Source organism: Typopeltis vanoorti, chromosome 18 (genome assembly GCF_054136105.1).
Source record: "Typopeltis vanoorti isolate ZY-2024b chromosome 18, IOZ_Tvanoo_1.0, whole genome shotgun sequence".
Lineage (NCBI taxonomy): Eukaryota > Metazoa > Arthropoda > Arachnida > Uropygi > Thelyphonidae > Typopeltis > Typopeltis vanoorti.
The window spans coordinates 96436689-96455035 of NC_143566.1; the positions used below are offsets into that span (position 1 = coordinate 96436689).

At 36.1% G+C, this 18347-nt stretch overlaps 1 protein-coding gene across 1 annotated transcript in view; it reads left to right on the forward strand.

Moving 5' to 3' along the window:
- Window positions 1-18347, forward strand: part of LOC150096967 (GPI ethanolamine phosphate transferase 1-like) — a 311441-nt gene that overhangs the window by 19809 nt on the left and 273285 nt on the right. The window contains exon 3 of the mRNA XM_090408103.1: window positions 6810-6916. Within this exon, the coding sequence (XP_090264229.1) occupies window positions 6810-6916 (107 nt within the window). The remainder of the gene's footprint in view (window positions 1-6809; window positions 6917-18347) is intronic.

The following is an 18347-nucleotide window of genomic DNA, read 5'->3' on the forward strand; positions in this document are numbered from 1 at the left end:
TCTGTAAGCTCAAGTTAGTAAGTTATTTTTATGTTGTCCATCCAACTCTTTTCTGGTCTTCCTCTTCTTCTCATTTCATCTTCACATTTACCATCATTTCTGATTCTGGACCCCAGTAAATTGCAACTTTCAATGATTTTTATTTTATATAAATTTATTTAAATTGCCAGAAGCCATCACTTTTGTTTTGCTGATGTTTAAATTAAGCCCGACTTTGTTACTTTCAATCTTAAGTAATAGAATCAACTGCTCTTCCTTAGTTCCTGCTATGAGGGTTGTATTATCTGCATATTTTAAATTATTTATTTTTCTGACACCAATCTTAATTACAGTTGGATCTTTGTCTAAATCAGCCATTCTCGTAATATATTCACTATAAATATTAAAAAGGTAGGACAACGTATACAGTAACCATATGACAAGGTTAAAGGGGTACGACAGTAACCCTGCCGCACCCCTTTTCCCACTTGAACACTGTCTGTTTCTCCAAACAGACAGTGTTCAAGTAATTATTTTTACTGAAGCTGCTTGGTTCAAGATCAAATCCTACACAACTGTAATTTTTTTTAGAGGGTGCCAAATTAGGACTTTAGATCTTTTGTCTTACAATTTTTTTTCTTACAATTTTGCAGTGAGTAAATTAATTGTTTCATTTACTCATTGGCATTGTAAACTGTAACATGTTGCTTTGCTCTGATGATACTGTTTTGAAATCCAGTGAAATATAAGCCAGTTAGTAAATATCTCTTTGTAATTTAGTTCATTTGCTGTCCCACGGAAATAAGGCTATTTAATATAGTCATTCCCCTCAAGAAACTCGACAAATTCACTCTGTTTTCATAAATCTCTTTCTTTCTTTCAATTCACATTCCTATAATTAAAATCTCTATTAGAGCATCTTCCTTTCATATGCCCAATCATCTTCTGAACATCATGACACCTACATTCCCAGGCCTATATAACAACATTATTAGATATGCTATTCTACTAATTTGAACCATACACCAAATGGCCTTTAAAACATTATATGTACTACTATTTCCTATATTTCTTTTAGTGGATAAATTTCTCTGTTCTTATTTTTCTTGAAGATTCTATATATCTTCATTTCTGTTCTCAGTATATCATCCTCAGTCAACCAAGTTTTAGTTAAGCAGTTATCTTTGGGCATACAGACTCAGTCAGTACCATAAACTGTATTCCTTTATTTCTGATACTCCTTGCATCAGTATATAATAATCCACTCAAAACAGATTGATGTAAACAGCCTTTTGAGGCCATGCTACAACACTATCCCTGCTTACTATACTTCACCTCTCTCTCTCTCTCTCTTTCTGTCTCTCACCATCCCCCTAAGCTGACCTCTTGTTTCTATGTTTCTTATTCTGATTTTTATTCATATTCGACTCATCCTCACTTTCATGCATTCCATCACTATTCTGCAAGCTCTTTGATCCTTAGTCACACTTGCTGTATCTTGACTGTGCACTCTCAGCAAACAACAGTTGCTCCAACATTAAACCCATTCATGTGAAGTCCATCTGCCTTCAGCCATTCCAACTTCCCTTCAGATTCACTTCACAAATTGTATAACGTATGAAGTGTGATGCACCTTTTGCCTCATGCAACTCACTCATTTTACAATTTACTGCTTCCTCTTCTCAACTCTATTATCATATTTGATCAAAACATTAGCCACTTTCAATAGCACTGTTATTCTTTGCCTTCTGAGTGATTTGTGTATACAACTACCCACTAACTCTTATGCCTATTCATTTCTTCCATGCAAAATCTCAGTATTTGTTTTACTGTTCCTCCTGGAAAACATGTTGTATGTGCTCCCTGTTAGTTATCATATCTTTTATTATTGAATTCCCCATTCACATATTCCCTACTTGGTCATCCTTTGACACTTTTTCATCTTACTAACTTCCTTCCTCTCATGAAATGCACATCACTCAATCATTTGAGTGATGTGCATTTCATTTTCCTCTCATGCTTCATTTAATCTCCTCCACATGCTCAATTTTTTCTTTATTTTCATTAAAATGGTATTACATCACTGTCATCACTATCACTCTTGTGGATTTTTGAAAAATTATTTTTGTCTTTTAGTTTTCATTTTTCAGATGTTTCAGTTATAAATTATAACTCAATTTTCTTTGAGGTGAATTTATGAATTCTGTCTTGGATGGCTTCTTTGTGCATGGGAGAGGAGAAAAAAAGCAGAAGACAGATTATGAGGTGCTTTAAAATTTTTTATTTATTTTTTTTATTTAATCTTTCTTTTTCCTGCAGTGAAACTAAAATATATCCATTAGAAACTCATCTTGGTTTTTGTTGATATACCTCATTAGAATATTTGCAGCCATGAAGGTTGTAAACTTATAGTGCCATTAGTACTTTTGTTAAGTGTTAAATAATCTGTAAATCCTGTTTTAGAAAATAAGAACGTATCCTTTATCAAACCACTTCAGACTTTCAGTAATCAGGATAGTAGTCTAACACTTCGTGTTGAAAATTATCTGCCATCTGGAATTAGTTATTGGTCTTATAATTCAAAACATGCAGAACTGAACTACTCATTGCAATCTGCTGTTTAGAAAAAGAAAGAAACTTCTCCCCCCCCTCTGCCAGCTGTGTTTGCTCTTTATATTATGTCAGAGATTAGCCAACATTCCAGGAAGAGTTTTTTATATTTATTGTATAAAAATAAAATATTTCAAAGGCCATAAATGACAGTCCATGCAGAGGAACTTGAAACTTTCTCACAACATAGTGCATGCTCTCTCTCTCACACACACACACTTCCTATATTTCTTTTACTGGACAAATTTCTCTGTTCTTATTCTTCTGGAAGATTCTATATATCTTCATTTTTAACTGGTAATTAGTTTACGGAATTAACAACGCTTATAAAGTATATTAATTAAAGGTAACTTTAATGAATAACTTCTATATTTCGGCAACGTCACATTGCCATCTTCAGGAACATAAAGATATGGAATGTGCACGCAGGCACTAACACAAAGCAAATGAGGAAGAAAGCAAGAAACTAATATTGTTCCTAAAGTCCTAATGGTGCCCTCTGGCCGGCTAATTTGGTAGTCTTGGCAGTTGGGCTGAAGTTCTCATAATGTAAGTCTCCCAAATTTGGGGTAGTTTCATGCACCCAAATTTGTTGAGGTTAGGAACGTTTTTTAGAGCTGCTGAAGATTCTTTGAATAATCTTTCGTATTTAAACTTGCTGCGATGAATTATTTTTGTTTTCTTCCAACGAATTTTATGGTGGGTATCTAAGGCAAGGTCTGCCAGCCCAGAGTGGCTGTACTGGTGAAACCGGATGTAGTCTTGGTGTTCTGAAATCCTGATATTTGTTGTTCTGCCTGTTTGGCCAAAGTAGGACAATTTGCAGCTGCAAGGGACCTGGTATACACCAGGTAGGTCTAGGGGAAGTGGTTGGTCTTTGGTAGAGCGGATAAGGGATGCCAACTTTTTATATGGTCTGTAACAGGAAGTAAGGTCATATTTTTTGAGGATATTGGTTATTTTCTCAGAGGTGCTCTGGATGTAGGGGATGGTGATAGACTTGGTGTAATCTTTATTGTGGGGGGGGGTTGTGGTTTACTGGTTTTAGTATTTTTTGGATTTTTTTGGGGTTATAGCTATTGGCTAGGAAAGTGTTGAGGATGTGGTTTAGTTCAGTAGTTAGGGCCTTGTCATCTGAGCAGATTAATTTTGCCCTGTTATATAGTGTTTTTATAACCCCATATTGTTGTGAGGGGGGGGGGGGACTGCTGGTGAATGTATCTGCCAGTATGGGTAGGTTTTCTGTGAACAGAGAAAACCAAAGCTCCATCAAGCTGGCAGGTGATTAAAGTATCTAGGAAGGGGAGGGTGTTGTTTTCCTCTTTTTCTAAGGTGAACTGGACTCTGGGGTGTTGGTTGTTTAAGTGTGTTAGGAAGGAATGGAGTGTGTGTCTGAGCCATGTGGCCAAATAGCAAAAACATCATCCACATAACGAAGCCAAATAGTGGGTTTTTGTGGGGCGGAGTTTAAGGCTTTCTCTTCAAATGTCTCCATAAAGAAATTGGCCAAGGGTGGGAAAAGCGGTGAACCCATGGCTGTCCCCTCTATCTGTTTGTAGAACCTGGTGTATACCAGGTCCCTGCAAATTGTCCTACTTTGGCCAAACAGACAGAACAACAAATATCAGGATTTCAGAACACCAAGACTACATCCGGTTTCACCAGTACTGCCGCTCTGGGCTGGCAGACCATGCCTTAGATACCCACCATAAAATTCGTTGGAAGAAAACAAAAATAATTCATCGCAGCAAGTTTAAATACGAAAGATTATTCAAAGAATCTTCAGCAGCTCTAAAAAAACATTCCTAACCTCAACAAATTTGGGTGCATGAAACTACCCCAAATTTGGGAGACTTACATTATGAGAACTTCAGCCCAACTGCTAAGCCTACCAAATTAGCCCTAACTACAATATTACTTTCTTGCTTTCTTCCTCATTTGCTTTGTGTTAATGCCTGCGTGCACATACCATATCTTTATGTTCCTGAAGATGGCAATGTGACGTTGCCGAAATATAGAAGTTATTCATTAAAGTTACCTTTAATTAATATACTTTATATGCGTTGTTAATTCCGTAAACTAATTACCAGTTATGTCTGACCAACGTATAAGCCTTGCTACTACTATCTTCATTTTTGTTCTCAGTATATCATCCTCAGTCTACCAAGTTTTAGTTAAGCAGTTATCTTTAGGCATACAGACTCAGTCAGTACCATAAATACAATACCCCATAGCACTGCTGAAAGAATGACATGTTCTATGTTTGAAAAGACTTGGTTTCAGCCTCATTTTGCAAGAAATATTTAATTCAGCTTCAGTTTCCATATGAAGATGAGTCGGCTGTTTCTCATGTGAATGTAATAGAGTGTTTGTCCTGTATGCTGAAGATCATTTATTATCTAAAATTCACAAACACAGCCTTTCTGAGTTGCCTAGAATTGATCAATATGGAAATCCTTGTAAGTCATGAGTATTCATTATTAATTTTTGTATATCATATTGATGATGACTGAATACAATATTTCAAAGGGAATATTATATGTGTATAGACTACCTGCATTTATTTTTGTTCTGCATTCAGACATACTTCTAGCCAGACATTCCGAAAATCACAAATTATTATGATATTCTTGCAAGCAGTGATTTTTTATTTCGTATGTATATTTCATATTCAAGGTTTTATGTATGTGTATTTATATTTAACAACTATACTATTTCATTATTATGTCTTATTATTATAAAGAGGTAGTTTCAAATCCTAATGTGGAATGAATGTTTGTGAATGTCTTTAGGTGTTAAATAATTTTTTTGCATGTTGTTAGTCTGCTGCTGTGCTTATTGAAGATTATATATCTTTATAATTTTGCATTAAAAACAGTGCTACATACAATGATCCCACATATAGGACCAGAAGAGGCCTACTTCCCCAACATTATCCTGTGCTATCCATCTCCAGTCGTGTGTCCTGCAAGGCACACAAAGAGAGAGTATCTTGAAATCATCCCAAGAGAGAGAGAGATATAGTCCAAAGCTTAGTGACTTAGACAAAAGTGACTTGAAAAATTTCCATGCTTAATCTCTTATGGATTATCTAACCCTTAGTTCATCCCTGGTATTAATAAATTAGGATTACAACATTTCATGAGGTAGAATACAGATAAAAAAAAATAATAAAATAAATAAATTTCACAAATATTAGATAACACCTAGCTACATAGCATAGTTGCACTGACCTAGTTGGCTAAGCACAACTATTCTGAGGTAACTAGGTGTTATCTCTGCCCATGCTTGTCTTTAGGTTTGAGAAGAATTTCATTGGAGTGAGATCACTGCCCTGCTTATAGGAAGCCTGAAGTGGCTTGAAAAGTTCCATGATTCATATTTAGTCTCCTTAGAGCAAGGTTTCCCAGATTATAAAAAATAAAAATAGAAAAAGTCCTTGTACACTAATGCATGGTGGGAGTCACATTAAAAAAAAAAAAAACAGTAGGCTATAAAAGGTAACAATCTTATTTTATACATTGAGTCAATACAGGTGGTTCCTGACTTCACGAGTTAATATGTTCCTCACATATGCTCGTAAAGCAGGAATTCATTACATCTATTTTCAATAGATGTAATGTTAAAAACAGATGTTACATTCTCAGCAATGAAATTTGACCATAATGATGATGTTAGATATTTCACACAAAACTGTCATTCCAGCAGCATGTTTGCTTATAATCTCATATTTGGTTTCCATGGTTATTCCCCTTGGCCATAATCTTTGGACTCTATGGAGGCCTGATGATGGTGATGATAATAATAATAATAAATTTGAAATGACACTAGACAATGAAAACAAGTAACACAACCACTTTTTATGATATCAACTTGGTAATCGCCTATTATGTCAGTGAGATGCTCTCGTCTGCCTGAACAAATTACTATATTGTATAGCTACATGCGTGGTTTGAAATGTCATATTTATGAATGTTTAGTATTTATTTATTGTGATTAGTGTTCATAATTTTGATTTTTTGTTGATACTTGAAAAAAAAAAAACTTGTAAACCTGGGAACTGCCTGTATTTCTCTTTCTTAGGTAAGAATTTTGCTACCCATCAATTAGCTATTCATCGCATTCTTTATGTACTTGCATACATCCTCAAACAGATATCAAGGTGTATTTTTATTACAGAAACATCAGTATTTAATGTAATAGTAATTGTGTTTCTCTAGGTGCAACTGGCGATCATGTTTTTATTCAAACCTATTTGCCTACAGAAGAGGATTTTGCAGCAGGTGATTCATCAAAACTTGATACTTGGGTATTCGATAAATTTGAGGTAAATAATTCAGTTTAGTACTTTAAATAATTACTAATGACACTTTGATATCCCCCCCCCCCCGATTGCAAGCAAATACTGATAATATTTTAAATATATTGATATGTGAAGTTTGCAGATTTCCAGGAAAGAAAAGTAACTTATTTTATGAAATATTCAAAACAAACTGACGTCTATATGATCTGTCTTTATTAACTTTATGTAATCATGGTTTCATGATTTTATATCTTAACTGGCCACTCATGGTGCAATTTTCCATTTTCCCTTTACATGTGTATGCTCTGCCAAGGCCATGGCGTCTTAGAAACCTAATTAATGCTTTGATAGAGTGGCAGTTAATCCTCTCTACATGGTATAATTATGTCTGTCAGTTGCATGTATTCTTGGACTGGTCTACCTATTTTGCAGGATGAGAAACCTGAGTTTCTGGCTAGGAGAACTCTGCCAATATGAGAGCAGCTAACTCACCTCCACTTGAAAAACCCTTATAAAGGTTCTTCATGTTTGGTCTCTCCAACATCATTATTGACTGAAATACAGAGGCCCTGTGATGCAAATTCAGTTTTTTCACACCACTCCAAGACCCTGTGAAGTAGCATCGTATTTTATGGAAGTTAATTTTGTGTAAAAACTTGTATACCTGGCTTCTAACTTTTGAATTGTGAAGTAATTATGGATATATGTCCAGGAACAGTGGGAGATTTAAGTGAGAGCATATTTCACTACCTTCCAAGAATATGCTCTTATTTATTTTTGTCATGTTATTGAAAAAAAATTATTATCAGTAGTATTAGTAGTAGTGGGCCTCCATGGAGGCAGTGACTCATTGCAGGAGGCTCTCCATCACACACACACACACCTCGTCATACCATGACTTGAATGCATTCACTGTATCCACACTCACCACACTTCCAGGCAATGCATTCCATCCACCCACAACTCTCTAATCAAGAAACCTACTCCCCACTCCTTTGCTCCCATCCTCTTTATACGAGGCACTATCAAAAAGAAACTGAACTAGGCTAATAAAATCTTTACAACTTACTCAATTTGAAGTTGGGCTCAGCCCTCTTCAAAGTAGTCCCCTTCCAAGTTCATGCAGCAGTCCCACTGCTTTTGCCATGTTCCAAATGCTTCCTGGAAGTCTTTTTGTTGAAGCGCATCAAGCACTGCTTGCATTTCATCTTGGATCTCCTTAACTGTGTCGAACCACTGTTTCTTCAGCTTTAGTTTCATTTTTAGAAACAAAAAGAAGTCACAAGGGGGGTAAACCAAAACCTCTTGCACTTTTAAGGTGCTGTGGGAGGGAGTGTTGTCGTGGTGGAGGAGCCAGTTGAGGCTTTGCCCAGTTCCGATCTTTTGCAATGAACATCTTCTCTCAAATGCCTTAAAATGTAGTAGAATTCTGTATTGCCCATCTGACTGGGTGGGACAGATTCTCGGTGCACACTTCCGAGAAAAAGGCAATCGACCTGTTCTTTGTTGCACTCCTGACTTGCCTTGTCTTCTTTGGTCTTGGGAAATGTGGACTCTTCCACTGTGATAATTGCTTTTTTGTCTCTGGGTCGTAACTGCAAACCCAAGTCTTCTCCCCTATGATGATCCTTGAGATGAAACTTGGGTCATCAGATGACTTTTTGATGAAGATCTTGCTGGTCCAAAGTCAAAAGACAGAGAACGAACTTGGCAGCAATGTAATGCTTGTTCAAATCTCTCGTGATGATCGTTTGAGCTGCTCCATATGAAACCCAACTCTGTCAGCAACTTCCTGGATGGCGATGTTGTAAAATCATAGATAGTATAATAGAAGACACGGAAAATATTACAATGACGCAGCCGTCGGCAGGATAAAATCCACATAATAAAATTCAAGTGAAGTGGATTGGGATAGTTTTGGCTTAAGAAACAGATAAAGTTTAGCAAGTAAGAATATTTCCTTTTTGCAATTGAAATTGAAATTATATGAATTGTGATACTACTGATTGTAAAGTAACTAGCACTGACATAAGAATGGATGACAAGGAGTTTTTTAGGACTGTAAATCCTCACCTTGTTATTCCATCGTTCTCTGGGGACGAAAATGATGACATTCATTCCTATTTTGGTTTTGTAGAGGAATTAAGAAAAATTGGGAGGTGGATGGACTTCCAGTTACTGATCCTCCTAAGAAACAAACTGGTTGGTAAAGCAAAGATCTTTTTAAATGCTTCCCCTATTCTGAAAGACACATTGGAGTATTCAAAGTTGAAGGATACTTTAATATCTCAGTATTCCAAAGTGAGGAACGTAAGCCCCAATCTTTGGAAGTTACAGAAATGCGGGCAAGGAAACAAAGAAAGTGTTACAGACTTCTATAATAAATTACTAACTCTTGCAAGTAGTCTGAGTGTTTCTGAGGAGGATAAGCCACATTTAGATTGGGCAGTCTTCCATCAATTTCGATTGTGATTAAGGGAAGAACTAAAAGAAACAGCATATAAAAAGAAAATAAAGAACTTGGAAGAGTGTTACCTTGCAGTCAGAGACAGAGAGGAAAGGCTTGGTGATATACATCCTGCCTCTATCCCCAAACAAGTACACTCTATTAAACAAGTAGGTGATTCCACCTGTAACTCCAAAAAGGTTCTTGATATGCTGAAAGAAAAACCCCCAAGAGAAGTGGAAGGAAAGGACATAAACCTAGAGAACATGGCTCATATTAAGGTTGTGACTGAAGAAAAATTGACCACCAAACCGAAGGTAACTGATCCCTTTGATATGGAGTTCAGTAAGATTATTAATTAAGCATGAAATAGAGAGGTTACATCAACTGGTAATGGAGCGATTAGACGCCATTATCAAAGAATTAGGCGAGCTCAAAATGATGGCCCCAAAATTTAATCCATGTCAGGAAAGGGGGGGGGGGAGTAATGAAGAGAAAAACAGAAGAAAGCCACCTAAATGTTACAACTGTAACAAGGTAGGACATTTAGCTAATAACTGCTTTATGAGGAGAAACTCGCCCTCTAGAGCAGTGATGGCGAACCTATGACATGCATGTCAGCACTGACACACTTGAGGGTTTCAGGTGACACACCTTGAATGTTGAAAAATATTGGTATTCTGATGAAAAATCTAATTTCAGTAATTTCAGTTTATTAAATTAATTGTATAATATGAATTCATAGATTGTATATCAATGTCCTATTAAATAAATAGCCTAATATGATATGTATAAGTCACCATCTATGATTAAGTAGTTAAATTTATAATGCATGTATGCAAGTGGCACATCAACAACGTCACTATTTAAAAAAAAAAAGATGTTTGGCACACCTGGGTAAAAAGTTTTGCCATCACTGCTCTAGAGGAATGAGATATGAATCAAATGTCATGTTTAATAAGAAGAGACCTGATAGTTCTATGACAATTATTCAAGGCTTGGTAGGAGGGATACCTTGTGATATCCTACTGGATACTGGGTCCCACGTCTCAGCTATAACCGGGTCATTCTTCAGGAGAGTATGTACCCGTATCACAAATAACGTGATAGAGCTGAGAAAGCCAATCAAGCTAACAGGCATCTCAAAATCTGAAGTATGTACTCAAAGAAAGATAAAAGTAGGCATTAGGCTACCTGAGTTTAATTTGAACGTTTCCCAAGAAATGTTAATTCTTCCTATGTCCTCTCACCCAAGCGTTCAAATTATTTTGGGATTAGATTTTCTGCAGAAGTGCCGCTTTTCATGTGATTTCCAAAAAGAGAATATTTCCCTAATGGGAATTAAACGTGCACAGAATGGCAGCAGCAATCCTAGGTCTCAGGCAGAAAAAGTGGACAAGAGAACCAAGCCAGTAAATAATGGCAGAAAGATGATTAGACAGAGAAAGAAAGAAAGAAAAAAATAAGTACCGATTTGACACAAATGACTCTTTCGATAATCTTGTAGAAAACGGAAGTCTCAAAAAGGGAATGGTTACTAAAACATATACGATCTCCAGTGTTGCACTATCTGACCCTGTTAAGAAGAAAGACAGTAACATGAATAAGCTAGGCAGTACTGAGACTTTAGGTAAAGTCTTATATAAACCTCCTCATCGCCAAACCTGGGGCAAGCCCTGTATTATAGAGGCTCAGAAAGGAGATCCTGAGTTGAGGAATATATATGACAAAATTAAGAGAGGTGACCATATTCCCAAGAACCGAGCATTCCTCAAAACACTTTACCTAGATAAAGGTGGACTTCTCTTGTCAAGGAAGAGAGTTTTAAGAAAATTTGCAGAAAGAGTTCTTGTTCCAAGAAACATGATTCCGTGGATAATCTACCAGTTCCATGATTCAAACGGACATAGGGAATTTGATGAAACATGGCACCAGATCAGTGAAAACTACACATGGAAAGGAATGAAAAATGACATTCCCGATTATATGGCAAGTTGTCATATGTGTCAACAGTGGTTTGAAAATTGAAAGTGTAAGGAACTAGTCAAGGTCATTTCCAGAGAACCAGGGAAGCAAAGAAAAAAATTAAACCTTGAGTTTAATTTTTTTAGAGAAAAGAGTGGCCTTTGTAAAATATCGCGAGAAATAAGTTTTGTTTAATGAATTTTCGCTAATTATTTTTCAATCAAATTTTTGTCTAGAATAATAAAATATAAGAATGTACTAAGTAGTTGCAATAATAAAAGAATTGTAAAGATGTATATGCTGTTAAAAGTGCACCCCCACTAAAGAAATGTTACTGAGAGCTTAAAAAGACATAAGTCGGATTAGCGCCGAGCACTAAAAGGATCGTAAGGTCAAACGGCCTACGATGACGGTTCATTCATTGCTCGTGGCTAATCCTGGAATATTCTGAATTGAGAACAAAGAACTGTGATTTGAATAAAAGGGCAATACAGCACATGGTTCAGGGCTTTTTTCGACCTGTGGCTGACCTTTCCTGGACCTTAGCTCAGCACCTACGAGGGCTCCTTCCGGAGTAGAAGGATGGTTGTTTTTCCTGCCGCCGATGCCTGATGTACTTTTGCAGGCCGCTCACTCTAGGCTGCGGATAGCCACAGCAGAACTCCAGTGCATAATTCGAAGGAAGACTATCGAGGATTTGGCCTGATAGATGTGTCCATGTGTATCATTAAAGAATTGAACTTTCCTCTCGGGAAATTGTTGACAAGTAAGCCCTTGTTTTGTTTTGCAGTATGTGATACGATTGTGTCTAGAAATCATAAATAGAAAGGAGGAGGCTAATTGTTAACTGGCAGCTATATGTGAACTGAATGTCTTGTTTTTTTGAAGAACTTGTTTTGTTAATGTTATCTGATTCTCGGGATGCTTGATACAATGTCTGAATTAGCCTTAATTAAGAAGAAAATGTAATGGAAGAGAATTAACTGTGTTAACGTTCTTATAACAATTGTGCATGCTTATGAGCTATATTTGTCCCATAGAGGATATTCTGTGATAAGTAAGATTGAGTAATTTTGCTAGTAAAAGTGTTATAATCTATGATGTTCAGATAGTGAGTTAAAGCGTGATATATGGTGCATTTTGTTTAAGTTAGTATTTAATCATTCTTTCTATGCTTTGTATCATGTCTTTGAAGTTAAAATAAATATGTTTTGTTTTTTTCAACTGCCTGATTCTAATTCCTAAGCCAATGCACTATCCTGAAAATAATTAACGAACCTGCGGGAGTATAATATAACAGTGAACCACGACTTGCATTTGAGAAATTTGTATAGAAGTGTTAGATTAGATTTTGTCTTCTTCTTCTCACCCTGACTTTCAAACAAAAGTTATATCAATTACTGGTGCAGTCGTTAAGATAAATAAATTTCTTAATTGATATTGTACGATTACTCGGGGATTTCCACGCCAGATAGATCTTAAAAACGAGGTCTATCTAGCAGCAGAAGAAAAGGGAGCGGCAAGAAGAAATGCTAAGTAAGGAAGTTTTCGTGGGTTGTGTTGGTTGTCGGTCATCCCAGTTTCTCATCGTCCTCCAAGGTGGTTCTGTCCTTCTTAAAACACGAGTGCCACTCAAAACGCTGTGTTCAACTTATGGCTTCATTTTCATATGCCTTATGAAGTAATTCAGGGCTCTCTGTGGCAGATTTCCCCAGTTTTATGCAAAATTTTACATTTGTCCTGTGTTCTAATTTCGTGTTCATGGTGAAATCCCATGCAGGGTCTCTGTCCACCTGACCTTTCTTCTTTCCCTGTTTGTCTTGTGTTCCTCTGCATTAACAAGCACTCCTGCCCTACTTACTTGCTCTTTCTTCCTCAGGTCTTCCATTCACTTCAGTCATTACTCTCTCTTTCAGCAGTAGTTTCTCCAGCTGACTTACACCAATTCCATTTAAATGTAGCCTATATCTCTTACAAATCCATATGCCCTCACATTCATTCCACATATGCACAAAATGAATTCTTTTCTCTTGACACATCTCTGTTAACATACCATTTCTAATATTTGCTGGCCATTTCAACTCATCACTGTCATACGGCAACATGCTGACTACCTTTCCTATCATTATTACATTTTCCTTGTTGCCATCCAGATCATTTGTGCCTACTACCACTCAATTCTTGCTTGCTTCTTCCTCATATTTACTGCTCAGTCTATCTCCCAAAAAAGCAAACCTTATCCATCCTCTTGTTTACCACACTGCTTCTAATTGAATCCCTATACATGGTCACTCTTGCATCATTGGACACCTTGTTCACACCATCTTTTATTCTAGCCTTCTTTACTCTTTCATACATACTGTTATTCTCCTAATTTCTCTATGCAATTGCCTCATCTTCACCCACTCCACCTTCATATCCCAAATTAATTAATTTTTCACTGATCATCGCAATCTCTACCAGTTAGTTGCACTTTCATCCTTGCTACCTATCACACTCATGTCTTACAGTGTGATAGTTTAATTTTCACATTCACTTTCTTACCACTACTTTCAATCACCTCGTTTATGTTCTCTTTCTTTCATTATCATTTAAACCCTGCATTTAAAGTAGTCTGCAATTCAATCTTATAAAATTATTTTGATAACTTATATGCTTCTATCATGTCTCCTCTTTTTTGCCTATCAGCTAGTTTTAGAAACCCACAGACTTTCAATCTTCTTATAGGGAGTGTTCCATAGACCTTCCACATACATCCACATCACCTCTGGATCTTCTCAACCACTTCTTCATCCCCACAGAATACAAGTGACCAGATCTGTGCACAGGAGTCCAGATATTATTCCCCTTATCAAGTTTATTAGTTATGCTTTACTTGTTGAGGTTTTTCAATGTTTCTGCCTATTTTCATTGTTGATTTTCATACCAAATTTATTACAACAGTTATTCAATTTAATCAGGAATTCTTGCAGACTTGTTCTGGATTTATTCAGAAGTATAACGACATAAAGTAAAGATCTAAGATTAACATCGCAAATTTTGATGTCAGATTTAATACCACTTTCCTTCATAATGTAATCCAAAAAATAACAGCAGAGATAATGTGCATTGTTGTCTAACACCTGATTTTACCTCAAACCATCTTCCTGTACCTTCAAGTCTAACTGCTGAATTACAGCTTAAATAGAGATTATGTATTGCTTGGTATAATGTCTCATTTATAGCATATAACTATAGCATTTTGAAGAGCTTTCCTCTTGTCATCTTGTTATATGCCTTTTCCAGATCAACAAAACTTAAATACAAATTCTTGTTATACTCCCAAGATTTCTCAGCTATTTGTGTTAAAGTGAAAATCTGATCCTGACAACCTCTATTTGGCATGAATCCATCTTGTTCTTTACCACTTCCCTTCCATAATTTTTCTTAGCCATTTCTCAAGTATACTTACATAAATCTTACCAGGTACAAACTCAGTAGGGAAATACCTCTGTAATTCTCAAATTCAGTTTTATTTCACATGTTATAGATGGACACTATGAGAGCTCTGCTCTAATCATCTGGAATTCGTAACTCTGACAAGGCCCATTGAATTATGCAATGCAGCCATGGTAAAATCTCCTTATTTGAGCATTTCTGGCTGAATTTCATCTACTCCAGCTGCCTTTTCACATTTCAGGATACAGTTGAAATATAAAAAGTCATCGAAAACCATCAAGTATATATATATATATATTCCTGACTGCATTCCTGTTGGGAATTTTCTGTTATCATGCTAATTCTGCTTGTTTCATTTAGCAATCTTTAAAAATAATTACTCTAGACATCTAGAATATCTTTATCTTTAGTTTTCACATCACCTTTGGCACCTCTGATTCTGTTTATAGTACTCTTTCCTTCATTTCTAAGCTTTTTCAATAGCCTCCGGAATATTTTGTTACCTTCCTGATATTTATTTTCTATGTTCTTACCAAAGTCTTCTCCCATGCCTTTTGTTTAGCTAGTTTTACAGAGTGCTTTGCTTTCTTACATTGTTCTCTGTACTCTCTGAGAACACAAGCTGACTTACTTGCCAGGAACTTTCCATATGCGTTCTTCTTTTCCTTCACTGCCTCCATACTTCAAGGATATCTTTTTCTCCAGTTTTCATGTCACCCCTTTATTATCTCTAATTCCTTTTACGTACTTTTTCCTACATTTCTGAGCTTCTTCAACAACCTCCAGAATATCTTGCCACTGTCTTGATATATATTTTCTATATTCTTACCAAGTCTTCCCATGACTTTTGTTTAGCTTTCTTACATTTGTCTCTGTATTCTCTAAGGGCACAAGCTGACTTATTTGCCAGGAACTTTTGATATGCTTTCTTTTTTTCCTTCACTGCCTCTTTAACTTCCTATGTCCACCATGGAGTTCTGATTTTTCTATTCTTGCAGACAACCTCACAACATGCTTCTGGCTGAATCAGTCAATGTTTTCTTCAGGGCTTGCCACTGAATCTCCAGGGTTTGGTTTCTGTTCTCAAACTGAAATTATTTTTTCTTGAATAATGTTTGTGTATTTTAGTCTACATTTCACATCTGAGAGCTGCTGAACTTTTATTTGGATACAGTTGAAATAGAAACGTTCTTACATGTTGTTCTTATCAATGTGAAATTCAATTTTACCCTGCTCAAGACTAAATGTTGATCATTTCCAATTTCAAATTCTCTGTACATTCTAGTATCCTGCACCAGGGAGGAAACATCACTATCAACAATAACATAGTCAATTAGACTTTTTTTTATTCCTTGCCTCTTCTCTCCATGTAAATTTGTGCACATTTTTATGTTGGAACATTGTGTTAGTAATAACAGTCCACGTCCCAAACAGAAATCCAGAAGGCATTTGTAATTATTATTAGCTTTGCACTTTTCTCCAAATTTTCCCCAAACATTCCTATATGTCTGGTAGTCATTTCCTACTCTGCTGTTTAGATCTCCAACAAGGACTAACTTTTCCTTTTTCATTGAACCAGCTGCCTTCTCTGATGCCTCAAAAAATTCCTCCATTTCTTCCTTGGTAGAACCGTCTATGGGACCATAAGCACAAAAAAGTCTAATTGTCCAGTTCCTCATTCTGATATTTACCCACATTCTGCTTGATATTGCCTGCAATTCAAGAAGATTATCCAAATATCTAGAGTTGAATGTTATGGCTGCTCCCTCTTTTCCCTGATTGTTATTGCTAGAATATAACATTTTGTATCTGTAACTAGAAAAATCTCACCTGTGTTTGTTTTCTTTGTTTCAGTCATGCCTATTATGTTGATGCGGTAGTTATCCAATTCTTCTGCTAATTTCCATTCATACTTCTTATGTTGATAGTACAGATCTTGAAGTCTGTGATGTTGAGTTGGGATATGTTTCAAGATTTGTTCCAGTATCTGACTTTTCGCTGTTCACCCTGGTTCGCTGGCAAAAACAACAGGACCCTTGTTTAACCAGATGACACTCTAGCTGGCATGAAATTCTGTCATGTTGTATCATCATTTTACATTGTGGTTTAAGCCAATGAGGATATAATTTGGTTGGCTAAATTTCAAATTGCCAGCTCATTCTTGTTCATTCAGTATCCAGGTACATATGTAACAGAGTGCAACATGAGAAGATGAGGATTGTACATTAGGTGAGAAGCCCCAGTCTGTTTCTTCATATTCTTTAAAAGGCTACATGTGAGGTCTCCTCCCAGTTACACAGCTTTGACCCTTAAGAAACCCTAATGGGGTCCATTTACTCGAAATTCTCCATGTGAAAAATCTGTTCTTCACCACACACGTACATAAAACTTCCAGGGTTTTGAAAAGCTTTTCTCTGAGCACCTTTTCTAGATTTACAAAACTTAAATAGTGATTCTTATTTAATATCATGATTCCTCTACTGTTTTTGTAAATCTGATCTTGACAACCTTTGTTTGGCCTCAATCCAGCTTGTTGTTCTCCAAGTTTCTCTTCCACAATTTTTTTAGCCTCTTCTCAAGTGTGCTTGCATAAATCTTACCAAGAACATTAGCAGAGAAACAGATTGGAATTATGAGTGCTCTACTCTAGTCATCTGGAATTTGATTTCTGTCAAGTCTTCTGAATTATGCAGTGTAGCTACTTCAGAACTTTTATGCTTTCATATTTCAGCATTTCTGCTAGAGTGGATGGTAAGATCAAGAAGCCATCCATTGAAGTTGTATATAGATTCAATGAAAAAGGATGTGTAAGAGTAGATTTTTTTACATGGAGAGTTGTTGGTAGTGAATGCACTGCCAAAGTACATTGTGAATGCGGGCACTGTAAATCATTTTTAAAGTTCAATATGACAAACATGTTGCTGGTTGAGTAGGCCTCCCACGGTAAGTACATTGACTCCATGGAGGTTATTACAATGGTGATAATATCATCTACTCCAGCTGCCTTTCCACATTTCAGGCTTTTCTACCTCAAAAAAATATCCATATCTACTCCTGTTTTCATTCCTCTTGAATATTTCTACTACTGTTCTATCACTGCTTGTTTCATTTAACAGTCTTTCAAAGTAATTACTCCAGACACCTAGAATATCCTTATATTCAGTGTTCATGCCACCTTCATCATTTTTGATTCCTTTTACAGTACTCTTTCCACCTTTTCTAAGCTTTTTTATTTACCTCCAGAGTATTTTGCCATATTCCTGATATTCTTCTGTAATCTTACTGAAGTCTTCCCATGACTTTTGTTTAGCTACTTTTATATGTAGCTTGGCTCTCTTACAGAAATTGGTTTCATTTTCCAATTACTCATTTTGAAATTTTTCAGCATAACTCTACTTGAAATTACCTGCCAATCATGAATTTTGTGTTTGGTGTTGAACTGAAACACAAACTGAACTGGTTTCTGGCTTTGAATTTCAGTTTGCAAACCACATAAAATGTACAGCATTTTATGTAACTGTCTAAAATGGTTGGTGTGTGCAAGACTGACTAAGTTAAACGTATCTGCATTCATCAGTTATTTGATGTTGGGATATAGATTTTGAT